Source organism: Python bivittatus, unplaced genomic scaffold (assembly GCF_059951505.1).
Source record: "Python bivittatus isolate LINGU-HERP-01145 unplaced genomic scaffold, Pbiv_v1 ctg000570_np1212, whole genome shotgun sequence".
Lineage (NCBI taxonomy): Eukaryota > Metazoa > Chordata > Lepidosauria > Squamata > Pythonidae > Python > Python bivittatus.
The window spans coordinates 12246243-12262767 of record NW_028277097.1 but is presented as its reverse complement, the minus strand read 5'-3'; the positions used below and the strand labels follow the sequence as shown (position 1 = coordinate 12262767).

The following is a 16525-nucleotide window of genomic DNA, read 5'->3' as shown; positions in this document are numbered from 1 at the left end:
TATTATACTTAGAAACAGAACAAATTTAAGCCAGAAAACTAATTATTCCAATTAAAACCTCTTTGTAAAAACGTACAGTGATTTAAAAGGCAACCTCATTTAAACATGGTACCAGTTAACGGACAATTTATAAAAATTCTTTGTAGGGCATTACACCAAGAAGATTTTCAGAAGAGGCTTAAAACAATAACGCTTAGGAAGTCATCCTTTAGAAAAGATACCTATCTTTATAAAGAAACCTCACAAAGAAATGGTTAAGCCCCCAGACCCTTAGCAATAAAACAGAAACATAATGGGAAGGACCATGGTGTTCATTTAACTCAAATACTCAATGGTGCTTTAGCGTCTCATTAGACAAGCATCTGTGAAATGAGGGCAGTCCAGCTACTTCAGTGGCTGTCTGTTCCGCTGTTAAGAAGCATCTCCTGATGTTTACCAAGTCTCCTTTGCCAGGTGTATTTATTCAATGTCTCTCTTGATCTTCTCTACTCCAGCTTAAATAAACCTAGATCCTTTGAACTGTTCTTCACAGAAGCTTGCTTTCAGACCCCCATGCCATCCTAGTTCAGTTGATGTGACAATGTCCTTGTCAGAACTCCCTCTGGATCGTATTTAGTTTGTGATCTATTGCAACAGGGATGCACAATGTGGGGTGGGGGGCTTTGACCTTTGAGTGGTGTGACAAGGGCCATATTACAAAATGCAGACAGGGCCAGAAGAAAAGGTATAATATAAATATTTAAAATGGCATTAAATTACATATAGCTTACATTCTTATCTGTTTAAACATTTAACAGCTTTGATTGGGGTTAGAAGATGGGGTTGATATCCTAGCCTGTCAAGGTTCTTTTGGACCGTTCCCAGAGATATTGGCCATCTTGCCTAGATAAGTGTTTTTCAGTACTTTTGAAGTCCCTTGGTATTCGTGTATAACAAACCCTTGAACAGCAGAGAGTACTGCATTTCATTCGATAACTCCCTCGTTTGAGAGTGTAATTAATTTGCAGCCAGTAATGTTGCTGAACATTAAAAAGCAAATACTCCAAATATTCCAGGAACATTTCTACAGGTAGTCCTCATTTAGTGACTGCCTCATTAAGTGACCATTCAGTTATGACAGTGATGGAAAAGTAACTTTGCGACCAATCCTCACATTAATGACCTTCGCAGGTCTGTAAAGCAAAGGAAAGCTGAAGTAAGATTGTAAACAGTTTACAAGCTTTGTTTAACAACCAAGTTGTCAGTCCCAATTGCGGACACTAAATGAGGGCTACCTGCATTTCATCATGACAATATCCTTTTGTAGCAAGCTCATATTTGGGAAAGAGTGGTAAATGCAGCAGCTCAGAAGGTATTTCTGCTTGTTTATTAATCTGAACTCAAAACAGCATGAAGCATAGTCTACCTTGACTCCAATGGATTGATTGACACATATGTTTGGAGCTCAAATTCAACTGTGTGCATCCTGCTCTCCTCAAACTTCAAGGGTTACCAAACCTGACATGACAAACCTTAGCGATACTCTGCCTTTGTGTAAGTAATACTAGGCACAGGTACTGTACTGTACTATCTGGGACAGTGACAATGCTACCACTTCTTAATTTACTTGCCCAGGCCTTTGGAAAGGATGACTGATGCCCCTTTCTTCCTTTCTGTCCCTTGTAGGTTCATTTCCTTTGCCACTATTGTTCTTCTGTCCTGTGCTGTTTGTGTGTGTTTCTACTGTTCTTTGTTTTTAAATGTTGTAATGATTGTAAGCCTCCCAGAGTCACTGGGAGTCAGGCGGCATATAAATTTAATACATTAATATTATTACTCAAAAGGTTGCTAGAAGTTTAAGAAATCTAATACAATTCTACACATGGCTTAGTTAGAAACAAGCAGGTATTGGAGAGCAGAGTTAGAAAACTCTGTTTACATTCATGGACTTAGAATGACTTCACAGTATAGGTACGTCACATTCTTTGAAAACTGTCAGATCATTCTGCTCGTTCAATAAGCGTGCTTTGTTCAGTATGGCCTCTTAAATGAAATGCATTAGAAAAGTATTAAAATGTGTAAGAGTCAGCAAGTAGCACCCCCTTAATTCAAATCTACCCTTAAATATTGCTATCTGGCTCGCTAATTGTTTTTTCCAGACTGGGGGGGGGGGAACAGAAAATAAAAATGGATGCAGATGAGAAGCACATTTGTAAGATTTTTCAACAAGCCACTTTAGAAAGTGAGAGATAAGAGCCTGCAGCTTGCCAGAGCGGGCCTCTATCACGGCCTTCCACAGGACAAAATGTTCTAAACATGGTAGTTCTACAGCTTCCAGAATTCCCAGCCCACCCGGTTCAACACTTCTGGAAGTATCAACTTAGAGAGGGCTTCACTAGCAAGTTAAGGCGCTGACCTTCAGAAATAAGGTGTGATTTCAGAAGAATCACCATTTATCCCTTTAACTAGATAAAATCTCATCTCTAAAAACAGAGAATAGGGATATTTAAATCGACATTGACACATACCATTATGTATGCATCAAACATGCATACACACACACAATGCTTATATAAATTAGGAGGTATGATTCCAGTTTTCATCACTGAAGTGACACAGCGATTTTCCCAGTCTGCAATTTTGACAAAATTAATGAATTTTATTTACAAATTTTTATTCCAGGATTACAACAGAAAACACTTTAGTGAAATCTCATATTAACAAAATGCACTGATTTATTTGTAATGGTATTAAAATGGAACAGACTGACAGTCTCTGGTTATGGTTGAGCAATTTTCCATGAGCTGGAGACTATGTGAAATCCCATGTTGACTGTGATAAGGCCTTCCAGTATCTTTGTTGCATCTTAGTGGCTTTCTCCTTTCTTTCCTACCACCTATAAAAGAGAAAGAGAAAGTTACCACTTGGAGAAAAGACAGATAAAATGGATTCTCTTGTTCGGAAAAAAAAAAATACCTAGAAGTAACTGCAATGTATTTTTGACAGGCATTTAATGCTGGAGGGAAGTGGATCTCTATGAACATAAACTAGATAAGAGCAAAAGTGGCAAAGGATTAAATGGAGGAACTTTTTAGTTTTCAGCCAAAAAGCATGGTCCTGTTCAAATGATGACCGGGAGGCCAATCAGATCAAGATACACTCATGAATATGTCAAAGTAGAAAGCAAATGGAGCCTTGTCTGTCCTCCTGAGCTCAGTCTCAGATGCTTACAGCTCAACGTACATCACTTAATATCTTACTATGAAGTAGGATAGAAACCTATTTGCAATATAGCATCACTATTTTTCAACCATTCCACAACATTTCGCATGGTCAAATGCTACAGCAGGAGCAACTACAGTATACTCATGGGAAGAGGCAACTAAACCTCTGATAGGTCGGTGTGCATTGGTTAAGCTGCTAGTTTGTAATGCATCTACATCAAACTTATCCACTCTTGGGCCCTTCAACACTCAGCACCCTTTGAGATTTATCAGGCTGGTGGGTAAGCTCATGGGCAAAATGAGGGCAGGATTCAATTTCAGGATGGAAGAATAGAAGGAAACAGCACTGGCTGTTATTCCTAGCCTGCACACTTTTAAATGCACCTTCATGGATGCGGGATGCAGAAGTGGGGAAGATCACTTGATGCCATTCAGGCTTTTCTGTGCTGTGCTGAGGCTTGCTTATGTGGTCATTGCAGATTGTCTCAGCAGATCAGGCTGAGGAACTGTACTGGTCTTCTCCAATTCCGTCTACCATTCATCATGTTCAGTGGGAGAACAGAAATGGCTACAGTGTGCTCCTAACGTTACCGTCATAGCCTCCCCATAAACACTCAGCATTTAATGAGGCAGTTTCAAAACATCACAACTTTGTATAACATAATACTGAAATCTCATGACAATGGCAAAATAAAACTTGGTAACTGCTGAAGGGAGGTATCTACTAACTATAACTCAGCATACATAAATATGGCTAACTGAAAATCATGAATCCTAATCAATCATATGTGGATTTACTAAGCCATTAAAAAAGAAAAGGCTAATCTTTAGAATAAGGATTGATGCATGTATTGGCATGCAGACACCAGTGCTCAAAAGCACTCAGGTAATAAAGAATTAAAACGTCATGTAACAGTACAGAAGGAAAACAAAAACAAGTTAAGATTTAATTAAGCATGTTATAAAAAGCAAAATTAAACTGGACAAAAATGTGAGACAAATATTTATTCCTTGGCTTTGATTAAAGCATGGTACTCTAGTTTAGATTAAATAGTTACAACCACAAATTAGACAATTATGATGTTAGCAGAGGTGCATCAATCACACACACCCCCTGAAAAAATAATCTATACCATTCAGAAGGGGAAATGCTCAAGTGGCCCATGTGTATTATCTGAAAAATTAAACATTTTAGCATTGATGTTTATCAACGTAGTTAGAACTATTTGAAGAAATCTTAACCACAATAACTCATACCTATAAAGCTAAAAGAAAACTAGCAGTGCATTATTTTTTATTCCTAATGCCTTATTTGGGGCACATTTTTTTGCTTATTAATTGTGCAAATTCCATATAACATTTATGAATTAATCCTTCAATAATTTCCCACCCTTAAAGTTCTGGGTGGGAAATTCCTAATCTGTTAATTTTTAGGAATAATTTGCCCTCAACCTGATGCCCAGGTTGTAGCTCTTTTGACAGACTCCATTCTTTGACAGTGCACTGTCATTAAGCCACAGAGCAGGCTGGATTTCTCAATGAATAGTGAAAACTGCCTGAAATGGAAACACTCAAGTGATATGCATTATGCTGGGGAAGGAAGAAATAAGGTTCCTTGCTAAGGCAATAATTACTGAACTACGTTTCATTTTTTTTAAAAAAAATTATCTTGTTTGAATCCATCTACCAAGATGAAACACCCTCCCCAATTTCCAGGTGTTTTAGGACTACAGCTCCCAGAATATCCAGCTGGCAAGGCCATCAGCCTGCAGTTTGGTAGGTGTGGTCCCAAACATATCTGGAGAACACAGACTGGGATGGCAACTCTTTATGGCAATGTTTCTCAACCTTGGCAGCGTTAAAATGGGTGGACTTCAACCCCCAGAATTTCCCAGCCAGCATACTGGCTGGGGAATTCTAGGAGTTGATGTCCACCCATCTTAGTGCTGCCAAGGTTAAGAAATACTGCTTTATGGAGTTATCTTGTGAAAGAACTGCCATGCTGTATTACAAGTTAAAACATTGTATGAAACATTTTGCCACAGAAAGAAACAATAAAGATAAAGGTGAATTGACTGACAGAGGAAATTATGGTCCAAGTTACAGGGATTCAATCCAGACAATGCCTCGAAGGGCCTATAACTCAAAGACATAGCACAAACGCTCTCAAGTACAGTGTCTTGCTCTCCTTTGCTCAGTAGCTCAGAGAACTGGCCGTCCAGATCTAACAAAACTGGGTGGTCTAGCTCAGTTTAAGGCAACTTCATAGATGTTCTGAACTTATAAAATGCTATTAAATCAGTTAAGCCTGGAGAAGTTGAAAGATTCCTGCCCTAAGGTGGTCTGTAAGAACTTGAAATCCCATCAGGAAAAGTTTAGCTAGAGATCACTCAGTCTGGATAAAGAACACAGGTGGACTCTTCCACCTCCCTTATTCACAGTGAGGACTAGTATAGAAAATGCCAAGATTATGTAATCAAATGAAATGTTGAAGCATTTAAGAGCAGAATAAGGCATTTCAAAACCAACACAGTACATTAAAAAAAAAAGAATGTAAAAACCGCACAGTAAACGCAAAGATAAGTCCACGAGGAAAGAATGAGGAAGGAAAGCTGTCCCAGAAGGTGCCGAGCAGGAATTGATGATACCATAAGCAGTGGAACTGTGCAAATGAGGAGCAGAGGGAGCAGGAAGAAAGGGGCGGTGGAAGGAAAGCTCATTTAAGAACAAAAATCTTCTGCATTTTTATTTCTTTGGGCCAGGGAAATGCTGAAAAATAATAAAATAGAGTGTTACAATAAAGCAGAGAAAATAAGTAGCCAATGAACAGGGAAAAAGGGGAGTGCCACGCCAAGGAGAGCCACCTGAATTTCACATGCATTTGCCCCTTACACACTTTTCATCCCAAAGAGAAAGGCAGAAGTTTTATCATCCTTCCTTATATGGAGATAATTAATTAGCAAAAAGAACAACAACAAAAAGCCAAAGCTAAAGAGAAAGCAACAAAAAGGTAGGCAAGGCATGCCAAATCTTAGCTTAAATGAGGAAAAGTTTGTTCTCTGCCCTCCCAAATTTAAGCTTGCATACTATAAGTCAAAAACATGCAGTGAACAATGCATTCCTAAAATGCATTTAATACTCCGGACATAAGAGATGAGAAGTGAACTAAATCTCAAAGGTATTATTTATATCTGATTGTCTGCTAAGCATTTCCAAAGCAATTGCTCCTAACATCCTTTCTGTTACATTCACAACAAGCACTATAGATTGTGGTAACTGATCAACCAATGTCCAGGTTAGAGAGAATGGAAGAAATCTTCCTTTGATATGGACCCATTTTTATTCCAAGTCTTTAAAATGAGGCACAATTTATTGGAGAGTTTTTAAATTAAGTTCTCATCAACTGGTAATCCAGCAAGGAATAACAAAAATCTCCATATTTTTGGATTCCCAGAAAAATTGGCTGTGATACACAGATGAATATTTCTCATCGGCTTTGCAAGTCATATATTGTAATAAGAAAGGGGGTACTCAGAGGTAGATCTAGAAACTGCTAAATTAATTTAATCACCTCAAAAAGCCAGAGTTATATTTTCCACATTGAATTTTATTATAAGTAGCTTGAGGTTTAGCTAGCATTTCAAATTAAGAGAGGATGCCATTAGGATCATAATAAATATTACAGGTAGTAGCAATGTACACATTTGTTGATCAGGGAATCGACTATTTCAAAGTACTCCAGAATGTTCTGTTTCTCCCTGGACCTTGCCAAACCCTCCTCTGAACCATACAGTTCTGGAGGTATGGTTCATGGTGTTCTATACATAACATTATGGACAAAACAGACCTGTTTCAGGGCTAGAATACCTTCAGAACACTTGTGCTTCAAAAGATTTACCTCTAGAAGCCCCCAAACTGCCCCTGAGTGATTCAGAGGTAGTCTGCCCTGGTCCAAAGGGAAACAGAAGATTCTCAAGTTCTCCAGAGTGGTACATTTCCAGATTGCTGGATTTTGCTCATCCCTAGAGTTTAGCAAATGAAGTTATTCTGGGAAGTTAATAGTCCTGAAAAGGGGCAGATGTAGAATTTTTAAACAGGGATCAAAGGGACAAAAGGGCAATGAAAGGGTTGGGGTTTTTTTTTTTTTGCTCTTCTAAAAACACTGAGAACCTCATTCTTACATCCCAGAATTAATGATTCAGTGATTGTGTATTTTCTAAGGCCTCTCATACTGAGAATGAGCATAGAAGGCTATGGAACTAACAGACCAAAAGAAATTATTGACATGTTGCCACATAGCCAAGATACTTTGAACTGCAACTATGAATGCAATCCTCATCTTGCATTCATGTTAGCTGTACTTGATATTCTATACCTCAGGAGTAGAGAAGGCCAAGGATAAGCTGGGGATCTAGTTTAGCCCCAGGAACTTCTCAATTACTCTTTGTTTCCAAGCATCTTTCCTGCTGTTTATTATGTACCACAAATTAAGAGGCATCTTTAATTATACCCTCCTTCACATCATTAAAGGGGCTTTGGTAGAATTCTCAGCTACTTCTACCTTTCTCTGTCAAAGAGTTAGCCCTAAAGCTTCAGCTCCAGAGCTGCCTCTGCTAAGGATAGGCCTACAGGCTATATAATAATTACTGCAGGCAGCATTCTCAACTGCTGTTGCTGCTGTTCACTATGAGAAGCAATTCTAAAGCAAGGAACTTTCCACAAAGGAAGCATCTTATCACTTCCAGTCTTTCCACCTTTCTAATGTGGATCAAACAGAGCTACCTGTAAAAAAAAAAAAAAAGGCTAAAAGGTATTGACTGGAGAAAGAAACATTTCAAGAGAAAAAGCATAATCATAACAACTGATGTTTGTAGACAAACACATACAATCAAAATTAACCTTTGATATAAGAAACAGCATGTACATAGGCCCCAAACATTTCAGAATAATCTCGTCACACACCATGCATATTTGTAAGGTTTAAATGTACTCCTTAAGTCAGGATTCCCAAAGGTATTACTGGCTACCCCTGCTCTCTGTTTTCACTTCAGAAAGTTCATTATCTAAGGCATTCTAATTACTTAATCAATGAACACCCATTTCTTCTTCACTGTTAGCCCTGCACTATTAAAAACGCAGGCTCATCACGAGATGATGATATTGATGATTCCTCTAGAGCAGTGTTTCTCAACCTTGGCAACTTTAAGATGTGTGGAGTTCAACTCCCCAAATTCCCCAGCCAGCCAAGTCCATACATCTTAAAGTTGCCAACGTTGAGAAATACTGCTCTAGATGCCTGGGCCATGTGGTTAGGTGAGCTCTACTGGTTAATGTAGTTATACTATGAGTTGGACTGTGTTTAGGGCCTTGGGTGCTTAGTTTTGTTAATTATTATTGTTGTGGTTTTGCTATTACAAAAATGTCAGGTTCATTTTAAAGAAGTAAATTTTTAATTTTTGTAGTCAGAGAGAAAACTTGAAAAATTATGCACTGAAGGCTGAGAAATTAGAGTGGTTAAACAGGGTTTCAAAGATCAAAGAAACAGCTTGAATAAAGAACATGCTCATTGTATTATTTTTTCAATGGTTTTCCTGGTTTCTTACATTCTTTCTTCAATTCACTTTGGCCTTTTGGAGGTCAGTAACCAATCCTGGAAAACTCTGGCTTAAGCAGTCATTCACTTTTATAAGCTTTCTGGAGCAACCATGCATTCTTTGGCTCTTTACAGAATAAAGACTCCAAAGAAACCAAATACAACTTTTCATTTGGAAAACACTGCCAGTTATTTTTGAATTCCAATATGTAATAAGATTCACACAATATTCAAGAAATAATTTGTCTCTTATTTTGAAGCCAAATTTGTACTTACCCGCTTAAAATCATTCATGTTTGTTGCTTGAACTGGTGTTCCAATAAATGTGAAATATGCAATTCTTGTTGTTTCTTCATCACCTTGATTGGACTGGACAAATAACTAAAATGAAAGAGACAAGCACTGAGTTATATATGTGAAAGATTCAATAATCCATGAAACAGCCAAGTTCAAAGAAAATTAGCTAAAACATGGAATACTAAAGTTCACAGAATGTAATTGAGTCATGCCAAATATATGATGGGACTCAGGCTTGCAGCAGATCTTGAGTGTAAATTCTAGGATATCAGTGCATATTCCAAACTATTTACTACCTTCCAAGCTCTTTTTTGAGGTGAGAAATATTCCCTAAACTTGGGTATTCACTTGCCCATCAAAGAGCAATTTTATCCACACCTCCCAAACAATCACTTGCATTTAGGTCTGGACCAAATATACTGTAGAACAATACGTAATTATTTTTTTCGTTTCTTATCTTCTCCACACATTAGAACAAATGAACATCCTTGACTTCTGGTGGGGACAATGGCAGCTTAATCATCTCTCCGTGAGAGGGGAGATGGCACCGCAGCCGAATGGGTAGCTGGCAGCAAGTGCTGGCCACCCAACTTGCTCTAGATCAAGGAGGGAGTGAGGAAATCGACCCATATGGTCTCCGGATGGCCATTCCCCAAAAGCGAATTGCGGAGACGGAAGCTTCTGCGAACGGCTTTTGAGTCGAGCGGCTGGGAGTTGGGGGATCCATCTTTGTTCAAAGCTGTGGTGCAGCCTTTTTAAGGGCACTAGAGCTGACCAAGCCTCATTTCTAAACACTGTGAAATATAACTATTTTGTAACTTAAGAGAGGCCTTCCTTCACAACAGATAAGTAATTCTCTTGGGGCATATCCTTATTTTGGGGACTATACTTTTAAAAGAAGAAATAGAGTATTAATTTGAATCTGACTAATTCGCAAAAAGCTGGACAAGCAGAATTTAAAAGAGACTTAAAGTTATTTATAGTGAAAAGGGAAGATTTATTTGTTAGAAGTTTTGTTTTGTTTTTTTACAAAACTCCACTTGCAGTAATGGTTTGCTTTTTACATGGGAAAATTGCTTGATTTGTGAGATTATGTCTATTGATCGGCTGGGTTTTTAAAACAGAAGATTGTAACTTGATCTCTTTATTTATTTATTTGTTTGTTTGTTTATTTGATTTTTCAGCTGCCCATCTCTCCCCAATGGGGGAACTCTGGGCGATTCACAACAAACATTAAAAACATAAAATATATAAATACATAAAACCTTAATTAAAAACGTTACTAAAAAGGAGAGACCAAGAGTATGAAAAATCTGAGGCTGAAGGCAGAAGGCCTCTATAGGGCTAGCCATCTCCATGCTTGAGGTATTCCCTCCCCTCTCCACCCCAGGCCAGGTGGCAGAACCAGGTCTTCAAAGCCTTATGGAAGACCAGGAGTGTGGGGGCCAATCGCAGCTCTGGGGGCAGAATGTTCCAAAGAGCAGGAGCTACCGCAGAGAAGGCCCGCCTTCTGGATCCCGCCAGTCAAAGTTCTTTCATTGAGGGGGTCTGAAGCATGTCCTCTCTGTGTGATCGGGTGGGACGGGTTGAAGTCATAGAGGAGAGGCGGTCCCTTAGATAACCTGGTCACATTTTTCCTTGACACATGCTTGCAGTTCCAGTTTGAAAGTCACTAGAGGGCGTGAACTGTCAATTTACTTTCACTTGTAATTAATTATATAGTTCTACTTGTCTAACTGTTCTACTCATCTAACCAGGGGAAAAAAAGAAGAAATAGCTAAAACAGGTCCTTTGGAGCAGCTGTTAGAAGAAAAAGTAACTCCTTTTAAGTTTACTCCAGTGAATGTTTGATGAACTAGGAGCTACGTTCAAGTCCCTTGAAAAAAAGATAGAGTGGTAAAATGGTTAACTTTGAAAAAGAGGTGGAGATTTAATCAAATATGGAATTGGAGTTCAAAAAAATGTTGGGCTATGAAGGTGGTATGAATAAAGAAGCTGGGGATTCAAACATAGACTTAAGATAGCTAAAAGATGATATGGAAAAAGATGCCAGAATAGAATTACAAATGGAATCAACTGATGTTACAATGTTTAAAGGGGACATACAAATAATGGAGAAGAGTGATTTGGAAAGATTGTTTTTATCTTGGATTTGCAAAACAAACGTATTGCATCGGTGAGGCTGTTTCTGGGAAGAGACAAAGAGAAATTACTGGAGATGTTCCTGGGAGAAGACAAGGAGATGATGGGGAATCAAGTTGTGGGACATTATTTGAAAGGATTCAAGTTTAAGCTTTTTAAAAGTAAACAGAGGCTTTACAAAGTGAATTTATTGGACTAGGGTTAACATATATGCTAAGGCTTTCAGTAGTTACTAACGGGATTTGTTTTTGTGACCAGGACTGAATGACAATGTTTTAAGGATCTTGGTATAAAGTTAACTAAGGTTAAAATATATTTGTTATTAAATTTATGGAATTTCTGTTCTTATATATGACAATAGTAAAGTTTTTATGTGTATAAAGGTGGAAAAATATGACATCTATAGTGGAAGAATGGTTGGCGAGGTTGGAGTTGGCTGAGATGACAAAATTGATGGCTTTGATTCGAGATAAGACATTGTATAATTTTAGTGTTAATTAGAAATCTTTTTCGAACTTTTTGCGGGATATAGAAAAAAATGAAATTATGTTGTATGGGTTTGATGACTTGAAATAATATGGGTTAATAGAAATAATGGAAGTTATGTTGTAAATTTAGAGCAAAAATTTGATGTATATTGTTAGTTATATTGGTTGCAGGGAGGGTCGGAAGTCAATTCTTTTTCTTTTCTTTTTTCTTTTCTTTTCTGCATTTTTGTTTTTTACTATTTTCTCTTTTTCCAATTTCTTTTCCCCCCTTATTTTCTTTCTTAATATTAGTTTTTGTTAGTTTTTACTGTTCTTTTTTTTAAAAATCTAATAAATGTATTATATATATATAAAAAAGAACAAATGAACATCCTTGTCACCCAAACTCTGCATTCCAGAGATTGGGGAGAAATGAGGTTTGGCTGAAAACACACAGTAGCTGGCTACTAGGCCAAAGTAACGAACAGGGAAGAGCAAGGTTTAGAAGAAAACCAATTGACAAACAACAGTGAAAATGGTCTGCCTAACCCTTATAAATTGTACCAGATCAGGCCTGTGTACTTGTTTAAATGATACTGTTGTTCTTTGCTCTCAGCAAGGCACTTCTTCATCTTGTTCTTTCCTAAACAAATATAACATGTCTGACAAATGCTCTAGTTCTCTAGAAGTCTCCATTAATGTCAAGGGTCAACAAGCCATGTGTGGGCTTACTAGACAACAACTATTTCTACCAGCCAACAGGGACATTCAAAAAGTACCTCTGAATATGTGTTAAGTGCTTTTCCTTTCTATGCAGTAAATGGAATTTTTCAGAAATGAAACAGTATTGGAAAAGAGAACTTAAAGAGAAGGTGATGAAGAATTAGTTTCAATGAGAAATAAACTAAGCAAAATGTGTGGGTTGTGTTTCCATGGGTGTGAGAGAGAGAGACAGTTCTGGAAACTGTTGCAGCCAATGGCATTCAGGCTTAGAAAACAGACAATCATTCTTCAACATGTACTCTAATATGGGGGAGGGCTCATTTATCTGCTATAATTAAACCTTCCTTCCTGATTAATTTTTGTGGTCAAACCGTTTGTAGCTGGCTACTGACAAATGGGATTGTTGAAGGTTTTTCTCAGAGGAAGCTTTCAATTAAAATGGAGAATCTTATACACGTGTATATTCACAACAATTCCTACATGCTGGTGGAAAATAGCCTTGTGCAACATGGCACAATTACATTACTGGGAAGGAAGTCAAAACTCTGTACTCACAGTTACACTGTTAACATTCTGAAATTTTACATAGCGAAGCTGAATTATGCTATCTTCCTTAATATCATCTGGTGTTAGTTCCAAGGCCTGAGTGGGTTCACTTCTTTCTGCCTCTTCAAAATCCATTGATCGAGGAAGATTGATAAATATTTTTATATACTTCGGACCTTGACCTACAATAAAAACATAATCAATCCTTTTCAGGAATCTAGGCCAATTAAAATTATCTTAATACAAAGACAAGTAGAGGTGCAGGTAGTCCTTGCATAATGACCACAATTGGGACTGGAATTTAGGTTGCTAAGCAATGCGGTCATTAAGTGAATTATCACATGACTGCTTTGTTCAGTGATCGCAATCCTGGGAGTCCTGGTTGCCACTGTTAAGTGAATGCCCTGGTTGCTAGGCAAGGCAACTTCCTGCCGGCTTCCCACAATCAAGTCAGTGGGGAAACTGGCAGGAAGTTGCAAGCCCTAGGCACTGCTGGGTGGGTGCAGGGAGCGAGGGGGTGCGTGGGAGGGCTGGTGAGGGTGTGGTGTGGGTCGGGTGCACGAGGGCCTCAGAGCTGCTTGGATTTTCAGTCTTAGAGTTGAGAGGCTTCTGAAGCCTCTCTACTCGTGACTGAAAAACCTCCATGGCTGAAAATCCTGCTTGGATTTTGGCACAGAGCTTTTTCAGCCAGCCCCCAGAGGTGAGAGGGAGTCCTCTTGGCAGGCAGCGGCAGCGTGCAATTGCCAAGTGCCCCGCAATCACGTGATCACCATTTTCAATCTTTCCTGCTGGCTTCCCCAGAAAGTCATTGGGGAATCCAGCAGGGAAGGTCGCAAGCCACTTCCGCCTGCCGAGAGGACTCCCTCTCAACTCTGGGGGCTGGCTGAAAAAGCTCCATGCCAAAATCCTGCTTGGATTTTGGTACAGAGTTTTTTCAGCCAGCCCCCAAGGATAGGAAGTGCTGCGAAGAAGGGGGGAAAAAGGCTGCTTTTGGCTCTTTCCCCCTTCTTCACAGTGTAAAGCCAGCCCCACAGGGCCCAGCAGCTAGGCCAGCATGCCTTGTCAGCAGCAAGAAGATGGCAGTGAAGGTCAGCTGGGGCAACAGAGCACAGGGCGGCAAGGAGCCAAAAGTGCAGAAATGAGGAGGGGAAATAGGCGGGTGGGGGGAGTTGAAGCACCCCTGTGGTCGTAAGTTCAAGCAGGTTGCCAAACGTCCAAATTTTGATCACATGACTGCAGGGGCGCTGCAATGGTTGTAATTTTGGGCACAGGTCATAAGTCTATTTTTTCAGCGCCATCGTAATTTTGAATGGTTACTGAACGAACAGTCATGAAGTGAGGACTTCCTGTACACAAAAGCATAGCACTTCATGAAATTTCCTGCACTGAATATGAGGAGCCTGTTTTGAGCACCCCACGTGAGCCAGAGCTCGTCTGAGTTTAAAACAATTTTTAAGCTCAAGCCATTTCCAAAATGTTCAGTGGCTGACTTTTGTGTTTGAAACAGGACATTTTGTGAAATTTCACCCTGAAAGTATTTTAAAATGAAACATTTTGCATACCTCTGCAAACAAACTGTTAAGCACAAGCCAAACATGAAAGATAAAGTATCACTATCAAGGCAAAATCCAGTTTTCATTTCCATGACTGCTCTTATGGTTTATTTATTTAATGAAAACTGCACATGATTACATACGTTGTATACTCAAAGGCAAACTAACACTAAAAAAAAAATGGTTCCATTAAGAATATCTTATCTTATCTTATCTTATCTATCTTATCATCTTATCTATGTGACCATGGAACACAACTGCTTCAAACAGGGCCGGATAGTTTGTTTTGCAAAGTTCTACATGCATTGATTATAATATATTTTCAATTAATTTATTCTAGCTTTGTCCTGCAATGTGGAGAACCAGAAAGAGCCAGACCAGAGAAAAGGAAGCTGTACCTTGTCTTTGCATTGTTAAAGTCAACATGGAACTAAACATAGTACCAGTGGAATTTCTCCTTAAGGAATAATTCTTTTTTTTTTTTTTACTTACCATTATCAGGCCCTTGAAATTTCATAGAATAAAGCTTGACCGGTTGATTAAAAGCTACTGTAATAAGCAACTGTGGAGGAAAGGGAAAAAAATGATATCAGGGAGCCCAAATGCATGGCAAACAGCACTGCTGCACAAGTTTTTGGTTACGTCTTCCCTTGTGTCTACATCCACAGAATGGACGGACTGAGAGCAGGTGACTTAAATAGGTACACAGATGGGAGCATTGTTCTAGTGCAAAATATACTATTACTGTCCAGACAATTTAATTATTTTTTGACAGAATACCTGCTCATCGCAGTCTGATTCCAGGTAAGTAGGGTCTTTACGTAAACAATTATCAAATCCATGTTCATCACTTTCATTAAGACACTCACAACCAGCTTTATTAACAAATGGCATCAAGTCCATCTGGAAGGAAAAGATAGCAGCTTTCATTAATTGGCTATGGCGTGTAAGGCACTACCTAGAGTCTCTTAAAACAATAAGCAGTTATTAAAGTTGTAAACAAATTTTGAATTTTTGGGAAAAAGGCAGTATATAAATACAGTAAATAAATAAAAGGCAGTAGGGAAAAAACCCTCCTTATTTAGCTGAACACACAAACTTCCTGCTTTTCTGTAATTGTCCATTTGTGGCAGGCAGTTTTAAAACCAACTATCATGTTAACAGGTTGCCTCTTCTCAAGTCAAAGCTGCTAAATAGCACTTTATGTAAACTATTAGCATGACTATTTACATTCACACTAGACACGCAATGAGAAGACAGTGGTATAGGCAACATTTGCAAATTGAACTGGTGCAAATTCAAGTGCCCTATATTCATGAGAGTTATTTACATGAGAAAGATGCATTTGGAAAGGTAATCTGGGATGTATTTACATTACAGGATTTGTCTCTATTTAGCTGTGAATTTCAAGTACCTAACATCTCAAAAGAGATGTGTTTTTGCATCTAACATAATTCTAGGTTTCTGCAAATACCAGTGTTCAGCAATGTCTAATGGCTTGCATTTGCTAATACTAAAAACAAATGCGCCAGGCACTGCAGTAGCAAAATGCGCACCTACTGACCTCCTGCACTGTTGGTAACTCTGTATTAGTATTTGGGGCAAGAGGCAAAAACTGAGCCCTCTTAAGAGGAACATATCAAATGCTGCTTAGAAACTGCAGTGAAAGTGACAGCTCTAGTTGAGTGTTTTGTCACATTAAGGTTCTCATTTACACGCATGTGTCATTCTTGCTGTCAAACAAGATCATGATTTGCAACATTCAGGAACCCTGAGGTAAGACTTGAACAAGGAAAACATGATAAGCATTTGCTGAGAGCAAATTCTTCTTAGCCCAAGAGCAAATTCCAAAGATGGTGCTTGACAAAAAAGACCAAAAAAGAAAAACAAATCCTTTAAAAATCCTTTGTTTCTTTCCTGGTTTCAGGGGCTGATGGGTAAGAATTTGATGGGGTATGGATTCCTTCCACTTCCATACAGATGCTCCACCTCTCCTTGACC

General features: G+C 38.6%; 1 protein-coding gene across 2 annotated transcripts in view; it reads right to left on the bottom strand.

Moving 5' to 3' along the window:
- Positions 1–270: 270 nt before the first annotated feature.
- The window catches only part of TXNL1 (thioredoxin like 1), a 32490-nt gene continuing 16235 nt past the window's right edge, over positions 271–16525 (bottom strand). The window contains exons 4-9 of one of the 2 annotated variants that reach the window (XM_088152721.1): positions 15305–15427; positions 15017–15086; positions 12981–13153; positions 9073–9177; positions 4337–4377; positions 271–2875 (exon numbers count right to left, since the gene is read on the bottom strand). In XM_088152721.1, coding sequence (XP_088008847.1) covers positions 2869–2875; positions 4337–4377; positions 9073–9177; positions 12981–13153; positions 15017–15086; positions 15305–15427 — 519 coding nt within the window. In that variant the 3' untranslated portion in view covers positions 271–2868. The remainder of the gene's footprint in view (positions 2876–4336; positions 4378–9072; positions 9178–12980; positions 13154–15016; positions 15087–15304; positions 15428–16525) is intronic. The other variant, XM_007421225.4, reaches the window with a different exon arrangement.